The sequence below is a fragment of the Castor canadensis genome, chromosome 10 (genome assembly GCF_047511655.1).
Source record: "Castor canadensis chromosome 10, mCasCan1.hap1v2, whole genome shotgun sequence".
NCBI lineage: Eukaryota > Metazoa > Chordata > Mammalia > Rodentia > Castoridae > Castor > Castor canadensis.
In genome coordinates, this window is record NC_133395.1 from 83,244,860 (window position 1) to 83,264,222 (window position 19,363).

At 41.5% G+C, this 19,363-nt stretch overlaps 1 protein-coding gene across 2 annotated transcripts in view; it reads left to right on the forward strand.

Moving 5' to 3' along the window:
• The first annotated feature begins 7,200 nt into the window (after positions 1-7,200).
• Positions 7,201-19,363, forward strand: part of Xpo4 (exportin 4) — a 94,295-nt gene continuing 82,132 nt past the window's right edge. Inside the window, exon 1 of one of the 2 annotated variants that reach the window (XM_020167661.2) lies at positions 7,201-7,338. In XM_020167661.2, the coding sequence (XP_020023250.1) occupies positions 7,270-7,338 (69 nt within the window). In that variant the 5' untranslated portion in view covers positions 7,201-7,269. The remainder of the gene's footprint in view (positions 7,339-19,363) is intronic. The other variant, XM_020167662.2, reaches the window with a different exon arrangement.

Sequence of the window (19,363 nt, forward strand, 5' to 3'; positions counted from 1 at the left end):
TGTCCATTCCATGTTTGCAAAATCCACGGGGAATGACTATATACATTGATCACAAATTTTCTGTAGACCAATAGTGTAAAGCAGATAGGATTATCTAATTTAGTTCATTCTTTTTTTTTTTCCTAGGCAGCACTGGAGTTTGAACTTAGGACCTCATGCTTACTAGGCAGGCACTCTTAGCACTTGAGCCACTCTGACAGCCCTATTTTGTGATGGGTTTTGGAACTCCTTACATTTTTTAAAAGTACCTATCAGGGACCCCTGAAAGCTATGTCTCTCAGCCTACACATGGGTCCCTCTTGGAAGCCACAGGGCAAGGAGGTACGGGGGTGGAGAGCAGGGTCCTCCACTCTGTCATTCTGGGTGTCTTGTGCAGCTGGCCAGGGACAAGTCAGGCAAAAAGGGAGCTTTTACCTTTGCCCTTGTCACTGCCAGACTGGCTGGCCCTGCTGAGATCAGATTCATACTGATGAAATGGGGTTTGGTCCTGTGTGTAGAAAACCATATCCACAAGAGCCTGGAGTATATAACCCACTCTCCCAGGAAGAACTTTTTAGGATGAAGAATGAGGAAAACAGAAATAAAATGAGAGAAAATGAAAAGTAGCAGAAAATTGCTAACAGTCCCCTAAAACCAAACCCTAGTTATGAAAATACCTTGTCTGGGAAGCAGGGCTGTCTCAGTGCCTAGCTACACAGAGGTTTTAAAGGGAAGGTTGATTTGGAGAAATTGCCATTAATAGTAACACATACAAGCTTGCAGTGGCCCAAGTGCCTTCAACTTACATCACTTAGTTCTCTTGGTCACACAGTGTCTCTTGGGACATCATGGTGGAGATGGCAGAACACTTAGACATACCTAGGTGCAACAGAATACTAAAGCTGCCACCTACAGAAAAAAAGCAATGCTATGCCAACCCGAATCAGAGGATGGGACAGATGGTCTCATGAGAAAACACTGAGTAAACACCAAGAATATGAACAGAAGATACTTCAAAAAGTTTATGGAGCTGGGGATGTAGCTCAGTAGTAGAATGCTTGCCTAGCATGTGTGAGGTCCTGGGTTCAATCCCCAGCATTGAAAAAAATTTATAAATTAGATTAATTTTCTCCAATTATTTATTTATTTTTTGTAACACAGTCTCATTATGTAGTACAGATTGGCCTCTTAACTCATGGTCCTCCTGCTTCAACTTCTCAAGTGCTAGGACTACAGGCACGTGCCATAACACCCAGCTATCCATAGTTTTAAATTATTAGAATAAAAACCAAGTGATGCCACGGCAGGACCCTATTGACAAGCCTCTGGATTTTCAGTGCAGGGAAGAACTATTCCCATAATATCTAATATGGAGAGGCTTTTACCACTAGCTGCGCCATCATCCCTGTGAAGTCATATGGTCACAGTGCCCTGCCCCCTTGGGAAAAGGCAATTGCTACTCTCAGACAACTCAATCCTACTCTAAGCATGCTTTCACCTCCTATCAGCTCCCAGGACATCCTGACACCCCAGGACCTGCCTACACCACCACACGCTCAGCGCCTCTTCCATCAGGAACCATGGCCCCACCACTCTCACACCATTGACTGGGGCTTTTCTCAACCACCAGATGATGTGTGGTTTGGCTATCTTTGTTTGGAAAGGAATCAGGCTTAGCAGGCCTGATTGAGAAGGAACTGTCACTGAGGTCTGGAGGTGTGGCTCAAGCAGTAGAGCAAACATGAGACCCCAAGTTCAAAAGCCAGTATTGCCAAAAAAGTAAAAGGAAAAAAAAAAAAAGAGAGTAAGAAAAGGAACTGTTAGCCCAAGAGCAAGCCCTCCTCTCCCTCCATAGCTGCCAAATGTCCAGGCTTTGGACCCTGGCATCCTATTGCACCTACCAGTATCCCCTTTCTTTTTTTGGTGGTACTAGGGATTGAACACAGGACCTCACATTTGCTAATCAGGCACTCCACCACTTAGCCTCTCCACCAGCTCCAATGTCCCCTCTTTTGATGGTACCTTTTAGTCTTACCATGGAGGCTCTCTCAATTCCAGCAGCACTATGTGGCAGTGTCATTCTGTATTGTAGGGCTGGCAGCCCCTGCTCTGGATGGCCTTCTCATGCAATATTGTTATGCTCTTGAACCACACACCAAACCCCAACCTCAAATACTAACTTTTTTTTTTTTAAGGCACTTGGGTTTGAACTCAGGATCTCACTTAAGCCACTCCACCAGCCCTTTTTTGTGATGTTTTTTTTTCGAGATCGGGTCTCATGAACTATTTGTCCAGGATGGCTTTGAACCAGGATACTCCTGATCTCTGTCTCCTCAGTAGTCAGGATTACAGGTATGAGCCATCAGCACCAGCCAAGTGCCCCTTTTTTCATTTACTTAGTACACAAGGACTTTGCTTACTGGGGTTTGAACTCAGGGTTTCATGCTTGCTAGGCAGGCGTTAAACACTTGAGCCATTCTACCAGCCAGCAGCCCTTTTTTTGTGTTGGGTATTTTTGAGATAGGATGTTGCTTTTTGCCAGGGCTGGCCTCAAACTGCGATCCTCCTTATCTTTGCCTCCTGAGTAGCTAGGATCACAAGCCTAAATTACGGGCACCAGGCCTCAAATGTTTTAATTAGGGCTGAATGTGTGACTTAAATAGCTGCCTAGCAATGGTAAAGCCCTTTAGTTCAAACCCAGTACCACCAAAAATATCAATAATGTCTAAAAATCATTTTAGGTATGTAAAGATTTTAGGTACCTAACATGTTAGTTAGGTATCTGAGTGTTATAAGGAAGGTAGAATATTGTATTTGGTTGTTTGTTAGAAGCATTTTACTTAACAGGAGAGTTGATAAGTTTTCATATACCATATAAATGCAAAAGAACGAGAACTACCATTCACATCCCTACATTTAATTTATTGAGATTTCACAAATCCTGTAGCATCTAGGAAACACCACTGTTCATGCGAGAGAAAGGGAATGAAAGTATCTTAGTTTAATTATGAAAATAGATTTTTCCCATTTTTTAAGGAAAGCAGTCAAATTTCACATGAAAAATCAGATGCTTTTATTGCTCTTTAATAAAAGTTTTAGTTGTGATAAAGAACACCCATTTACCATTTGAACCATTTTAAAGTGTTACAGTTTAGTAGTGTTAATTCAAATTGTTGTGCAACAAATCTCTGAAACTTAGCTTATAAAATGGAAATTCTGTATCTATTGAACTCCCGATTCCTCCTCTCCCCAGTCCTGAAAACCACCATTTTACTTCTTGTTTCAGAGTCCAATTATTTTATATACTTTATATTACATGGAATTGTTACAAACCAGCTGGCTGGGGTCTTTCTGCTCTGTCTGGATAGAAATCATGGGTGGCTTACACCTGTACTCCTATCTACTCAGGAGGCAGAGATCAGGAGGATCATGGTTCAAAGCCAGCCCCCTGGCAAATAATTCAAGGCACCCTATCTTGAAAAAAACCCATCACAATAAAGATCTGGTGGAGTGTGTCTCAAGGTGTAGGCTCTGAGCTCAAACCCCAGTACTGCAGGAGGTGGGGGGGTGGGAAAGGGCACACTTCTCTAGTTGTTCTAGGCCCTTGGTGGGTTTTTGCAATCCTTAGTAAGCAGCAGCAGCAGATGACAGCAGGTAGCACCAGATGGCACCCTCCCCCAACAGCACTGACAGTACTGATGGTGGCAAGCTCTACTGCCTCCAATCCTCGGGGACCTGGACCCCAAACTCCTGATGGCATCAGCCTCTGGTGGGGGTCAGTGAGTGAACCTAAGGTGGAAAATGTTATAGCTCTTTTGGGCCTCAGGCCAGGACTGCAGAGCTTAATAGTGCTTGCTGCAAATGCTGCTACACCAATTCCATACCCTGATTTGCTGCAGGGATGGCTCCAGTCTCCCAAGCCCTCCCCAACTTGCTTTTTTTATCAGCTCAGTCACTCTACTAATGATGAAAATCAAAAGTAGGCAAGAAAGATGAGAGAAGTTCTTATTGGGCCTAATGTTGCAACACCAGTTGTAGCACAGGAGGGTGTCTCCTAGCTGACTCACAAAGTGAGCCCAACGGACTGTTTATATAACCAGAAAGGGGGTGTGTGACAAGGGTATCTGCACCAATCAAGGCAGTCCCCTCATGCAAATGAAGAACTCGGTTGGCACCAATTATGGTGTAGTTCCTGTCACCAGTCACAACAGTCTTAAGCTAATGAAGGACTGTATTTGCACCAGTCACAGGCCTTCTGTGGGGCACAAGAAGTGCTTCCTCTCTGGCCTGGCTAGAGATAGCTGAAGGGTCATTTAGAGTTCTCTGAGGAGTACAAGCTGTTTTAACAGTCATGGCTGGGACAGTGCCTTCAGGAGCTGGAATTGTGCAAGCTATGGTTGTCATATAGCTTCCTTAAGGTGTCTGTGGCATGGTCAGAGTAGCTGGTGCATGAGGGCAGTCTGGCTGCTACTTGGCTGATTGTCCTTCATTCAAGGCAGTCAGGGCCCCAGGGAAGGATCTAACAGCTGTCAATCAGGGAGCCAAATTGCCCCAGCCCCCAATATCTCACCATATTAAAAAGAAAAATAAGCATAAAGGGGTGTTTACAATAAAGGGCTATTATTAACAGTGTTAATAGTGCTCCAACAGTACCTAAACTCCTGCCTTAGTGCACCAATAGGGTGGGTCCCTACCATCTGTTTCAGAATCATTCAGTATTTGTCTTTTTGTGACTAGTTTATTTCACCTCAGATGTCCTCAAGGTTCACTCATATTGTAGCATGAGTCAGTTTCTTTCTTTTTAAAGCTGAATAATATTCCATCGTGTATGTGTACATACTATATTTTATGCATCCATCCCTCAGTGGATATTTGGATTGTTTTCACTTTTTGGCTGCTGTGAACATGGGCAGGCAAGTATCTTTTCAGAACTTTCAAGTCTTTTGGCTGTATACCAGGAGTGGGATTGCTGGATCACATGGAGATTTATGTTTGACCTTAAGGAATCGCCACAGCAGCTGCGTCGTTCTACGTTCACTCCGGCTGTGCACAGGAGTGCAATTCTTTCACCTACTCATCGACAGTTAGTTTTTCTCATGGGTGTGAGGGGAAGAGTACTGGTGAGGAATAAAGTAGGAATGGTCTTGGAGCCCATGACACCTATCAGTGTAAGTATACTCTCAAAGTAGAGATGATGTATTATTGAAATGCTCTTAATTTTGACCAGGCATCTACCCTTTTCTAGACTGTAAGAAATTTGTCTACAGACAAGTTATTTGAATTTCACCAGATTTCTCCATTTCTTCTATTTTAGGAAATGAAGAACATACGGCTAGGCTAGAATACTATTCTCACAACTCTGAGTGCTACTACTGAATAATAATAAATTAAGGAATGACAGGCACTGGAGATTAATAAGCAGGTAAATTTTCAAGTGTTTTCCAACACTTGAGATAATACAACTTTAATTTAGCCTTGAAATGACTGGTTTCCAGTTATGTAAGATGTTTGTAACCCACTTTATAAAGCCTCAAAAATTTGAAAGGAAGCATACTCACTGTCACATTTGAGAAAATACATTTCCTTCCTGTTTTTTGGTGGCACTGGGGTTTGAACTCAGGGCCTACACCTTGAGCCACTCCACCAGTCATTTTTTGTATTGGTATTTTGGAGATAGGGTCTCTTAAACTATTTGCCTGGGCTTGCTTTGAACCTTGATCCTCCTGATCTCTGCCTCCCAAGTAGCTAAGATTATAGGCATGAGCCACCAGCCCTAGCTCTTTCTTCTCTTTTTTTTTGGGGGGGGGAGGGAGGTGTTGGAGTAAAGCAGGAGAGTTCATTGAAGTAGAAAAGTAGTGAAAAGTAGAGCTCCCAGAGTTGGGAAGAGGTCCTAAGAGAGGGTACTTCCTCCTCTTTCTCAAAGCATGTTTTGTTGTAAAGTTCCTATGTAATTGCACAAAACAAATGCTTTGAAATCCAAGGCCCAATGTGAAGTATTATTAAGTCTCGAACAATGTTAGAAACGATTTACTACACTTTTGCAGATATATAACTGATCTTTGGTTAATTACGCTTGGTAATGTAATCTTTTTTGCAGGTCCCGAGTTTATTGAGTGCCTATGTATATGGAAGGCACTATGATAACCACTTAGGTTCACAGGCTTCTTAAAGGAAAACGACTAACTGTATTTTGGGTCACTTTACGATTTGGTAATGAAATCAAAGCTACTTACTGTGTTTCTCAAGCAATTAAAAAAAATCTCAATTCACTTTCTCGACTCCAAGTAGTAAGATGTCAAATACAAGAAATAACATGTTTCTCAGTGGAATAAATAATGTAATTAAATTCTGTTGCAGTGACACAAAATAATACCTCATATAGAACCTTACTTTTAACTAAGGGGAAAAAAAGGGAAGATTTCAACCGAAGAAATTTTCAGTGAATTTGACTGCGTAGTTCCAGAAAGCAGTCAAAGGCAGAAGTAGAAGTTACAGGAAAGGAGCTGTCAGTTCAAAACAAAACGAGCCTTCACCCAGATGACCCCACGACCTTCCCAACAGTGAGTGGGCGTCAGGAGCAGCTCGTGGCGTGGCGCAGCCCGGGCATCAGCCACCGTGAAGCACCGTCCATCACAGCCTGCACTGTACGTGCCTCCGAGAAGCCGGGCGCTCCTACCCTTGTCTCTCCCCTCCCGCAGGAGGGTGGGTTTTCCCGCGAGGTCGCGCCGCGCTCCCCCGCTGTCCACACATGCTTGCGGATTTTTCTGGCAAAGGAGCTCCATTAAGAAAAACGAAGCGTATCCCGGAACCAGAGGCAGGAGGTGGGAATTAGAACTGTGTAGAGGAGGTGGGAGGCGGGGAGAGCGGCTCCAAGCTGAGACATCCCTCAGGACACCGCAGCCTGGAGAAGCGCGGAGCGGCTAGGGGAAGCCGGGCAGCAGAAGGCAAGAGTCGCGCGCCGTGGCGGGAGGGGGGTGGTGGTGCGTGAAGCGCGCATGCGCAGAGCCCGGAGCCGCCGCGGGCGCCGTCAGGGCCAACTGCCGGGCGACCTCGCCCGGTGCTGAGTGTAGCCGTCCTCTTCCCAGCGCGGCGGCTGGGCTCAAGCTCGTTCTCTCTCGAGCACCGGAGGAATCCGCAGCCCCACCAGACCCGCTGAGGTCGCGACGCCGGCGTCGGCTGCGGCTGCGACGGCCCCGGGACCGCGTGAGGCTCCGGGGTCGCGGCGGCGATTGGCCGGCTGCGGCGCTCGCTCCCAGAATGCAGCGCATGGCGCGTCATTGAAGAGAGACCATGATGGCGGCGGCGCTGGGGCCCCCAGAAGTGATCGCTCAGCTGGAGAACGCGGCCAAAGTTTTGATGGTGAGGACGCTGCACCCCTTGGACCCCACGATCCTCGGGCCTCCCCTGAACCCTGCCGCGTCAGGTTTCACAGCCCTCTGGCCTGCCGGCCAGGAAGGGCCTCCCGGGAGCTCTGGAAGTGAGGAGGTGTCGGTGGCGTGGCGCAGGATTCTCCATCCTAATTTCCTCTTGCCTGGGTCCCCTTCGTCCTAGGGCTGTCCTCTTCCCTTGCTGCCCTGGTTCTCGGCCGGGCGTTGGGATGTAGTGGTGGAGGATGAAGGGCTTCCTGTGCCGCGGGGTCGCGGAGCGAGGCGAGGGGAGCGCGGGAGGTCGGGGAATTGGTGGGCTGTCGGCGCGCTGCCGGAGGGAAGGGAAGGGAAGGGAAAGGAAGGGTTGGCATAGCACAACACACCCCGGGCACGTGTTAGCAGCCCGGTTTCCTCTGTGCACTCGGTCTCCTAATGCCCTGCAGGACTGACATGCGGGAACCTCTGGGGTAACGGCAGCCAGCGGCACGTGGAAGGGGCGGCAGGAGGGAGGGACGGAGGGGGAGAGGCCAGTCTTTGCAACCAAGGTCACTGGGACAAAACTGGGTCCAGGACCAAGCTCCCTGTGGGTTGGCACGTTTTGGAGAACAGAGTCTAGGGTACTCTTTAACTTCGTTCTTAAACTATTAGAAATAAGTTTGGGGTTATTTCCTAAGAGAGTTGGAGAAGGCCAAGTCAGAGGATTAAAGTGTTCCACGCAGGGAGCCTAAGTCAGGATAAGCTACACTTACAAGTTACTCAGTAAAACTGTGTTTTATGTTTTTGCTGGCTCGGCGTTGTTTTTTGTTAATTTATGATACTTCCTGTGTGTGCTCTTTTGAAAGAGGCTCATTTTATGAGTTGGTTGAGACTTGAATGCAGCCAGATTTGTGGCCTTGTTGGGCTTTTTTCCCCCTTCCTTTCGGTTTGTTGTCCAGGCTGTGTTAAAGCATCGTATTTAAAAGTATTTGAACTAACTCTAGCACAGATTTTTGGTTCCATTTATCAAGTTTTGTTATCGCACACATCAGATATATTAGCTTCTTTAGAAGTAGAAGGCCAATAAAAAGCAGAATTTAATTGCTTCATTGTGAGTCAAATTAATGTATTATTTTGCCACAAAACCGACTAAATAACGTTTCCAGACTCTTGCGAGTCCAGAAAAAAAAACTGGCTAATTCACCTGAACACAAGTTTTCTTAAAATCCCTGACATACAGTACTTCCTGATAACCGTGAAATTCGCCGGAGTGAGGGACCCTGTTTTCATTATATTCTGGAAGGAGTATGAGCATCAAACACCAGTGCTTTAGTATTTAAATTGGTAAGAGTAGTGTTCATTATTGGTCTGATATAACTTAGTCCTATGTGTTTGTGTTTAGCAGTACCTTTCCTCTTCCCTGAGAAGAGGAAAATTTTTTTAAATCAACTATAAATGAGAAAAAGATACTAAGTACTGTATTGAATGCTAGATCTGGGGATTGGTGTGTACATACTTTGCTTAGTTCATGGATCAGCTTTATCAGGTTGAGAGAGACTTTAGCCAGTTACAGGATTATGAAGTGGCTGATTTAGGTCTTGAACTCAGATCTGTCTGGCTCCAAAACTGAGTCTCTTTCCATTCTTCCCAGCTACCTCTCAGGTACATTGTATACATATTGAAAATGTTATGTTATTAGAAATAGGAAGTTATTTTCTAGAAACTTCAGAAGTGTAGCGTTTACTACATTAGTTCCTAAGTATGAAAGTTGTATTCCAATTTATGAATAATTATTAATTAATTAATAATTAGTTAATATTGAGTATATACTATGTTTGAGGCACTGTGCCTAGCACTTCACCTATATCACTTGTTTAACCCCCAGTAGGTCTGTGAAAGTATCTGTATTATTTTCTTTCTATCTTTTTTTAAAATAGACTGAGGAGCTCAAACATGTAGGTGCTAAGTAATTTACCCAAATTTACATACAAAGTGGTAGAGTGTGGGCTCAAGCTCAGGTTTGTCTGCTGTCAGTCTGTGGTTCTTGACCTATAGGGTAGTGAGACCAGAAAATAGGTAAATTATTTCATTTGGCAGTAGTTAGAATTGTTAAGGCTCCTTCAATTATTAAGTATTAGAATATATATATGTTTATATATATATTTCGAAAAGTGGTTTTTAGCATTTACCCACATGTGGGTCTGAATAGATCTTTTTTTTTTTAAATAGAAATTTGCTGTAATTTAACTGTTCATATATTTTGAGATTTAAAGTAGTTAGTGTTGAATTTCATAATTATTTTGGTATATTTTTTTCCAGTAGGTAAGTCATATAATCCTTTTATGAACACCATAGAATTTTAGTGCATAGGACAACTGTAAGAAATCTTTTATTGCAGAGATCTTAGTGAGTCTAGAGGATATCAGAAGGAAATTGGGAACAAATTTCTTGGTGCAAATATACATTTTTGGTATTAGGTTATAGAGATCTGTCAGTTCTCTCAGATAGTAGAGATCCTGAAAAAAAAAACAATGGCTAAGCCTCCTCCCTTTCATTCTACAGATGGGGGAAACTGAGGTACAAAGGTGGGTCTCAGAACAAGTTAGTTACAGTGAGGCAGGCTAAAATTAGGAAAAGTTCGGGACACAGAAAAATATTACATCTTAGATTAACCTTGCTTTGGCTCAGGAACGGCCCATGCCCCTCCCCACTCATTGGTTATTGGATGGGAATCACCTGGTTCCTCCCTTCCCATAGGTTATTGTAGTTTTTAAAAGCACATGAAGAGAGAAATACACACTCTTGGCTTCCAGCTTCCACCTGGGCCCCACCATGCTCCCCTTTGTATTTTCCTTTCTTAATATTTAATAAACTCTGTTTACATCCATGTGTCTTGCCATGGATTCTTCCCTGAGAGACACAAAGAATTTGGAAGTCTTCTGATCACATGCTTCACCAGTGCCATTAACAGTAAGACTGATCCAGAACCCAGTTCACCAGAGTCCCATTTCAGAACTCTTTTTACTTTTAATTTTTCACTCAACCATGTTGCTTTTCACAGTCAACATATTAACTATCATAAATGTAACATTTTGTTATTCATTTGGAAATTTCTGAATGTGCATTTATATTCAGTTGTATTTAGATTATAGGATAACCTAAATATAAAATACGATGTTGGGCCTATAAGGCAGAAAAGATGGATTTTATAGGCCTCAGCAGAAAGAGTGATTTTTCTCCCCCAAATTAGTAACAAGAAATATTTTCTGTACATACTTGTAAATATTGCTTAATCTTTGATTCAAGATGGTGAAGTTGTTTGCTAGAGAATAAATTTGAAAGTGAATGGGTGAGAATGAGGAAGGACTGTTGTAAATTAGTCATGGTATGCAAGTGAAGTTATCTGTTCTGAAAACATTGTGCAAATGGAAAATTATTGAGTTTTTGTTTTTTTTGAGCTAGGATCTAGCCCAGGTTGGCCTAGGATTTGCTATGTAGCCCATTCTGGCCTCAAACTCGTGATCCTCCTAAGTACTAGAATTGTAGGTTAAATGCCACCATGCCCAGCTGGAAAATTGTTTCAATAGGTCCCTCAAATTTTTTTTCCAAAAAGTTCTGATGGTTGGATTTTGCCTAAGAAACCTAACCCTCGCCAGGTACCAGTAGCTCACATCTTTAATTCTAGCTCCTTGGGAGGCCTCAAGATCAGAAGGAAAGTAGTTAAAAGCCTGCCCCAGGCAAGTAGTTCTGGAGACCCTATCTCAAGACACCAAGCACAAAAAGGGCTTGGTGGAATGGCTTAAATGTTACAGTACCTGTCTACAAAACATGAGGCCCTGAGTTCAAACCCTAGTACCACACACAAAAAAAGGAACCTAACCTTAAATTTTTGGGAGGATATTAGATACTTAGCAGAGTGAGGAAAGCTGACCACATTTCCTCTGCTAACGTTCTCTTTAGTGAGAGTCTCCCGACTGTATGAATTTAGCAGGTTATCTAAATGTAAACTTGAATATTTGGTGTTTAAGATGCATATTATGTTATTTACTAATTACAGCAGTGATACTAAAATCTATCTGCAGTGCTCAAATACACAGGATAAAAATGAGTCTTCTGCTTCTTCCTTCCTGACCCATTCCCCTCCTTAAGTAATCCATGTTAACAGCTTGAACATGCTTTGACCTTTCTCCCTGTGCTTTTTACAATGCACCTTATGTGGTTCTTTAAAATTTATTTACATAAATGAGATACACCATCAGTGTTGTCCCTGATGAAAAAAAAAAATCTTAGTGGTAACTTTTCTGAAGAATAGTAAGAATCTCAAACTGTGTGGAAGGGTACATGGAGAGAGGTGAGAGCTCCCTAAGCCCCTGTTCCCATTCCCATTCTACCCTTGACATTTGTGTGGAAAAGCATACATGTATACATCTTTAAAATGTATTTTTATATAAATGAGATTGTATAGTCGATAAGTTTGTTTCCATTTTCTTTTTTTATGAATGATATAAAATACAGAATGTGGTTTGATTTTAGAAATCATAATTAAAAAGTTTAGTGTTCTTACAGTATTAACACCATGCTCACTTGAACCATAAGTTTAAAGTGTGCTTTATTTATTGTCTTAAATTTCCTTGGTTTTGTGTCCTTCTCCCTTAGGTTATTTATGAATGTCCCTAGTGACTGCATAGTACAGTAAGTGATAAAGTTTAGAAAAGTAATTTCATTTATTGTAAAGCCACAAGGAATATAGTGAGTTAGTAAGTGTAATTCCAACTTTAGTTTTTTAGTTTTTATTTTGTCAGTACTGGGAATTGAATTCAATCATGCTTGCTAGGCAGGTGCTCAACCGCTTGAGCCATGCCTCCTGCCCTTTTTGCCCTGATTACTTTGGAGATAAGGTCTTGCATTTTGCCCAAGTCAGCTTGGACGGTGATGCTCCCATTTTAATCTTCTGTTGCCGGGATGACAGCTGTATACTACTACATCCAGATTTTTTCCCTTGAGATAGGGTGTGGCAAGCTTTTTTTTTTTTTTGCCTGGGCTGGTGTGGAATGCCGATCCTCTTGATTTCAGCCTCCTAGCCTCCTGCATAGCTGGGGACAGGGGCCTGCCACTAGTTCTAGATATGGTGAGATGATTGTTTCTTGCTAACTTTTTGCCTGGGCTGGCCTTGAACTGGGATCCTCCCAATCTCTGCCTCAGGTAAGTAGGATTACAGGCCTGAGCCACCAGTGCTGGGCTGCTTTTTACTTTTTTTGAGTCAGGGGCTCACTATGTAGCCCAGGCTGGCCTAGAACTTTCCATCTTCCTGCCTCAGCCTACCAAGTGCTGGTACTACAGGCCAAATTCAACTTTAATGAAAGGAATTCATGACTAGTTTTCCTAGGTTCCCCCTGGCTTTCCTTTTCCTTCCTGCCGCCCCTTTGGGTACTGAGGAACAAACCCAGGACCTCAGTGCTTCTGCAGACGCACTTTGCCATTGAGCTGCATTCCAACCCACTTCTAATTTTTATTGTAGTAGTATTTGGCTAATGTCTTTGAAAATGTTTGAAAATCTATAGTGCTACAAATTTGTGGTACAAAAATTCTTACTTGAGTCTCATATTAATCCTGTGAAGTAAATAGGATGATGAGAAATTCATAAACTATAAATGAGAAAATCCAAGATTCAGAGATAGATGGTAAGTAATTTGCCTGCTTACCTATATAGCCAGTTTAGATCTGGAATTTAATCTCAGGTATTCATTCATTCTAGATCATTTCTTCAGTGTGCACGTGTATGTATGAATGTATGTACGTATGTATGTTAGACCTGCTGTATATACTGAGAAGAGGAAAAGACTTTTCAAGCAGTGCCCGGTCTTATGGAGAAAAAGGTCACGTTAGGTGGCTGTGTTTAAAGTCCTAGCTAGGTACCAGTGTTCTTTGGGAATAGAGGACAGATGTCTGTCTCAGACTGAGTTGGGGTGTAGAAAGGGTTTCTTGGAACCCATGACCCTTAAGTGGAGTTGTAAAGACAAATTGGAGTTTTCTGGCTCAATAAAAGAATATCCCAGGGCGGGTGGAGTGACGCAAGTGGTAGAGCACCTGCCTTGTAAGCATGAGGTCCTAAGTTCAAACCCCAATGCTGCCAAAGGGGGAAAAAGATTTTTCTTATTAGAAAGATGCATATTGAGTAAGCATTTGTATTTGTTTTATCCCTGCCTTTTAGTGGCACTAGAATATTAGAAGACTGACACTAACAGTTCTTTTTTTCCAAAAAACTAATTAATGGAACTTTAACTTAGTTCAATTAAATGTATATTTTGCAGTTATACTTGTATCAAACCCAACTTACTAGAACATAGTTAGTGATCCAGAGACGAAATGTGAAAAGATCTGTGAAGTCATTCATAGGTATCTAAAGGGCAATTGAAAAAAGCAACAGAATTTTATGATTAAAATTTCAGTAAACTAGGAATTGAAGAGAATTCTGAATATGATAAAAGAGTAGCTTTTTGTTTGTCTTGATTTTTGATACAAGTCTTGTTATGTAGCCAAGCTGGCCTTAAAAAATCCTCCCCACTTAGACTCCAAGGTGCTGGGATGATAGGTAAATACCACCACAGCTGACGACAAAAAAAAAAAAAAAAAAGTTGTTTGAAACCACTATTTAATGTTGAGATTCTTAAAAACAGAGTATTAATATAACTGTTGTTTAACACCTGGTAGAGGGCCTACTGATAGCATTAAAATGAGAAACAGGAGAAAGTATAAATATTAGAAAGAAAAGCAGGAAAGATGATATTTGCTGGTGAGATAAGGATATTCCAGAAAAAAAAAAATCAAAAAAAGAAAATCACAACAAAAAAAATTCCTGTTAGAACCAATAGTTTGGTAAGATGGCCGGGTACAAGATAAATGAACCAGTTGCAGGATATCCTTTATACCAACAACTATGGGGAAAAAAAATCCTATTGCATTAGAAATAAAAACCGTAAGAACAAGCTGGGTATGGTGGTACATGACTGTAATCCCAGCATTTGGAAGGCAGATGCAGGAGGGTTGTGAGTTCAAGGCCAGCTGGGCTATATATTGACATTTTGAATCAAAACAACCAACCAACCAAATAACAAAAAACAAACAAAAATTCCCGTGGGAATAAATTATAGACTAAGAAACATCCATCGTTTTTATGAAGAAAACTATACACCTTGTTAGAAGAATATAAAAGATCTGAATTAAATGAAGGCTATGTTTCTCAATACAAAGGGTCACCCTGGTTCAGGTGGCAATTCCTTCTTTATTGATCTATGAATTGGATGTGATGTCAGTCAGAAATCCCTCTTTCTTCCTCGCCTTTTTTTTTTTGAGATGGGAAGAAAACTTGACTAATGAGAAAATAATGTCTGGAAGAATACAGATAAAAATATAACATTTTAAGACACTTAAAAGAACATTTTAACACAGAAAAATGGGGCTGGACGTGTGGCTCAAGTGGTAAAGTGCCAAAGTGCCATCCTAGCAAGTGTGAGGCACTGAGTTCAAACCCTAGAACCACCAAAAAAGGAAAAAGGAAACAAAAAAAAAGAGTTTGAGGAGACTTGATGTACCAGATATTGAAACATGTTCAAAAGCTATAGTAATTGAAACTTTGTAGTATTGTCATAGGAAAAGAACAGAATAGTCCAAAAACAATTAAGACTAAAATAGTATTATTTCAAATCCTAAAGAAACAGGGGAGCAGACATTGTTAAGTATAAAATGTGACAAGTTTTGATAAATAGACTAGTAGTAATGTTTCAAAACCTTAAAAACGGTAAATTCTTTGATCTTAGCTGTTTCATTTCTAGCCATTGATTCAAAAATGCAAGTACTTGAATTGACTTTTTCCCGTGGATAAAGGATGCTAACCTAACGATATTAACCTGTAGTAAATGAAACACTGTAAATGTCTAGTTAAAAGAAAGTGGTTTGATAAACTGTGCTATCTTATGTAATAGGATTTTATAGCACCTTAAAATATAATAAAGTAATGTGGTTTTTTTTTTTTTTAAATGGGAAGACCTGAATGGTTATGGAAAGATACTCAATTAAGTGAGGAAAAGGTGCGGGATAGGATGTGTGATCCAGTTTTTGTTTTCTTAACAAAAACCTCTGCCTATATGTCAGTGTGCATGGAAATAGAACTGGAAGACATGTACTGAGTTTCAGAATGGCTATCAAGGGGTTGCAATTGGATGTGACAAGAGTCAGTTTCAATGTGGTTTAAAAATTTTGAAGTACAAAATATTTTACATTGAGTCCAACAACATTTTGATAAATTTGAGTGTTGAATGTATTTTAAATGTATGACAACTTTCTTGAATGTCATAATTTTTATTTTTGCAAACAGAATTAATTTTAGTTAACAGAGCTGGCCGCCGGTAGCTCACACCTGTAATCCTTGCTACTCGGGAAGCAGAGATCAGGAGGAGGATCAAGGTTTGAAGCCAAACCGGGCAAACAGTTCCTGAGACACTCAGAAAAAAAAAAAGACAAAAAAAGGCTGGTGGAGTGGCTTAAGGTGTAGGCCCTAAGTTCAAACCCCAGTATCACCCCTCCCCCCCAAAAAAATGTAGTTGACAAGATTGTATGTTTTGTTATGCTTTGATGTATGTGTTGTGAAATACTCAAAACAGGGTCTACTGGACCCTAAACTGAGGGCCTCAAGCTTCTAGGCAGGTGCTTTACAACTTGAGCCATGCCTACAGTCCTAAAATTATCATAGCTCGGACTAAAATCAGGTTATTCTATTTCTACAGATTTGTTTAATCACTTCTAGCTAAGCATAACTTTATTAACAAATAAAAAGAAAAATCCCCTTTGAGTTAAAAAGAGCTAACAGAAAAATAATAAACTTTATTCTGTTGTTAATAACCTGAATTTCTTCCTACTTTTACTTTGGAACTTGTGCTTTCTAAGGTGAGTGAAGCTCAATGGGTCAATGGAGCATATGTGTGGGTAGTGAAGACAGGCTGGTGTCAGTCACACATGCACATGCTTATAGGCAATCTTGGTCACCACACGCTCCCAGATGGCTGGGATGGGACCTGGATCCACACTGGGAGGTGGCTTGCCTACCCACCCCCAGAGTGTGTCCTTTTACAAATGTAAGTCTGCAGCCTGAGTGCCAAGACAGATTGCTTCACTCAGGCAGTGAACTTGGTCAGTAAACAGCCACAAGGACACTGTAATAAATTATTTCAGAGGGTCAGGTGTGGTGGAGCACACCTGTAATCCCAGCTACTCAGGAGGCTGAGGTAGGAGGATCCTGGTCTGAGGCGGGACCAGGCAAGAACATTGAGACCCTATCTGAAGAACAAGCTAAAAAGCAAAAGATCTGGAGATGTGGCTCAAGTGGTAGAGTACTTGCCATGCAGGAGGTCCTGAGTTCAGTACCCAGTACTGGGGGGGAGGGGAAAAAAATCACTTCAGGAAATTATTAGAATTTTTCAGTTTAGAATTTCTGGTTTTGAAACCTACTACATCAAAGCAAGTATCTAAAAGCAAAGAAACAAGTTATGTTTAAAGACTGTCATGGAATATAATTTTTTTTTGTGGATTAGGGAATCGAACCCAGGGCCTCAGACATGCTGAACAAGTGCTCTACCACTGAGCTACCACTGAGCTACCACCAACCTTATTACAAACCTTTAAATTATTTTTTATCACTAACGATATAACAGCAGGATGCATAAACAGGCATTTTTTAGTTAGATACAAATCATGAAGCAAATACTGACATTTTATATGACTCCTACAAGTAATAACTGTAAGAAGCATTAAAAATATTACATAAATGTACATCTAAAATTAAATGAAAATTTCTATGAACTGACACCAGCCTGTTTTCACTACTCACACATATGCTCCATTGACCCATTGGGCTTCACTTAGAAAGCCTAAGTTCTAGAGTAAAAGTAGGAGGAAATTCAGGTTATTAACAACAGTATCACTTTAAGTGTGGGACCCTTTTGAGAGTGGAGCTTTATGTAACTGTACAGGTCACATCCCCATGTAACTTGCTTTGAGCTCCAGTATATGGGCTTGCTTCAGTCTCACCATTATCTGCTCTCTCCTTGCAGAACTTTCTCCCATCTTTGCCTAGTTAACATTTAATTTCTCCGCTCTCAGTAGAGTTGTTCATTCTGATCTAGATCTGGATTCAGTCTGATCTAGATTCAATTCTTGTTTTGTAGTACCATTTGCTTTGATAATGGTTCTTATACCTGCAGTTTCACACGGTGTGACTTCCATAGATTGAAAGCCCTTGAGCTTGGGGTTCTGTTGGCTTTGTAAACTGCTGACTCACTTCCAGAGCATCTAGCACATTGCCTGGCACTTAATAGGCAGTTGATAGGAACTGTGGGCAGAAGTACTTGAGCCAGTTGCTGTAGGGGAAGGCACAGACCACTCAAGTTTAAACTGAGGGCTTAGTACTGCTTGTCTCTTGGGAGGCTTTGGATAAGTCACCACCAGCTTTCCAGCTTCTTGGAACTCATCTCTCACCCCAGCTTGCTTTCTTTCAGTTTTTCCCACTCCTGTCCTCCATCCTGCCATGGGGATTTTTGTATACTATTCCTCCTGCCTAGAGAACGTTTTTATTTTTCAGGAAGGTGTTCCTTACCCTACTTGAAAGGTGAGATATGTCTGTCCTATGCTCAAGATACCTATGTAGTTCTTTTTATAACACCGACCACACTTAGAATTATACATTTATTTGTATGATTGATGGATGTTGGTCCCTTGTTAGACTCTAGTGTATACTAGTTTAGAGACCTTGTTTGCTTTTGTACCTAGTATCTAGCACAGGGCTTGTTATATAGTAGTTGCTTAGTAATATCTGTTGAATGAAAAAGATGAATGAATAAATGAGGGAGTAGGCCAGGTGCTGGTAGTTCACATCTGTAATCCTAGCTGCTCAGGAGGCAGAGATCAGGAGGATCGCAGTTCAGAGCCAGCCTGGGGCACATAGTTCCTGAGATCCTATCTCAAAAAAACCTACCATGAAAAAGGGCTGGTGGAGTGACTCAATTGGTAGAGCTCCTGCGAACGTGAGACCGTGAATTCAAACTCCAGTGCTGCCCCTAAAACAGAGGGAGTAGTAGGAAATAGGTCGGCCTTATTTGTCATAACAGCTTGAGTTCACCTGTTAGTGCAACTTGTGAGATTTGTGGTTTTGTTGTTTTTGACTGAAAAATCTAATCTGAGAGAGTCAACATGAGGCTGTTGAGATGAGTCTAATAAAGATTGTGAGATTCTGGACAAGACTAGGGTGCTGGGAATATGTTAATCTTACTTTTGGTAGTACTGGGGTTTGAACTCAAGGCCTTAATGCTTACTAGGCAGGTGCTCTACTACTTGAGCCACTCTGCCAGTCCTTCTTAATTTTTATACCAAGTAATTTTTTTTGAAGGAGAGCGAGTAATACGTATATATTTGGGGGATGCTGGGGACTGCCACCCAAAATAGGCTCAAAATCTCTTTTCTCCACAATTAGAATTTCATTCTAATCCATAATATATATCTTTATTTTATGGCTCTGTGGTTGGGATTAGACTACTAATTAGAAAACAAACTGACTGTAAGGTCACTGGTGGAGTGAAATATCTTTTAATTACCAAGATATTTTTTCTGTTTTTGGGGGGAGGGTGATATTGGGGCTTGAATTCAGGGCCTTGCACTTACTATGCAAGCATTCTAGCATTTGAGGCATGCCTTCAATTCTTTGAGTTAATTTTTTTAAGATAGGGTCTTGCATTTTTGTCTGGGGTTGGTCTCCAACCACTATCCCCTAGCCCTATGCCTCCCATGTAGCTAGGATTACAGATGGGAGTCTCATTAACATATGGACATTCCCCCCAGTCCATGCTAGGATTACAGGTGTATACCACACTCCTGTCCCTACTAATATTAATTTAAATTGACAAAGTATAATTGTATACATTGGTGGGGCACAATGTAATGTTTTGGTTTATGTGTATAATATGGATGATGAAATCAAGCTAATTATCACTTCA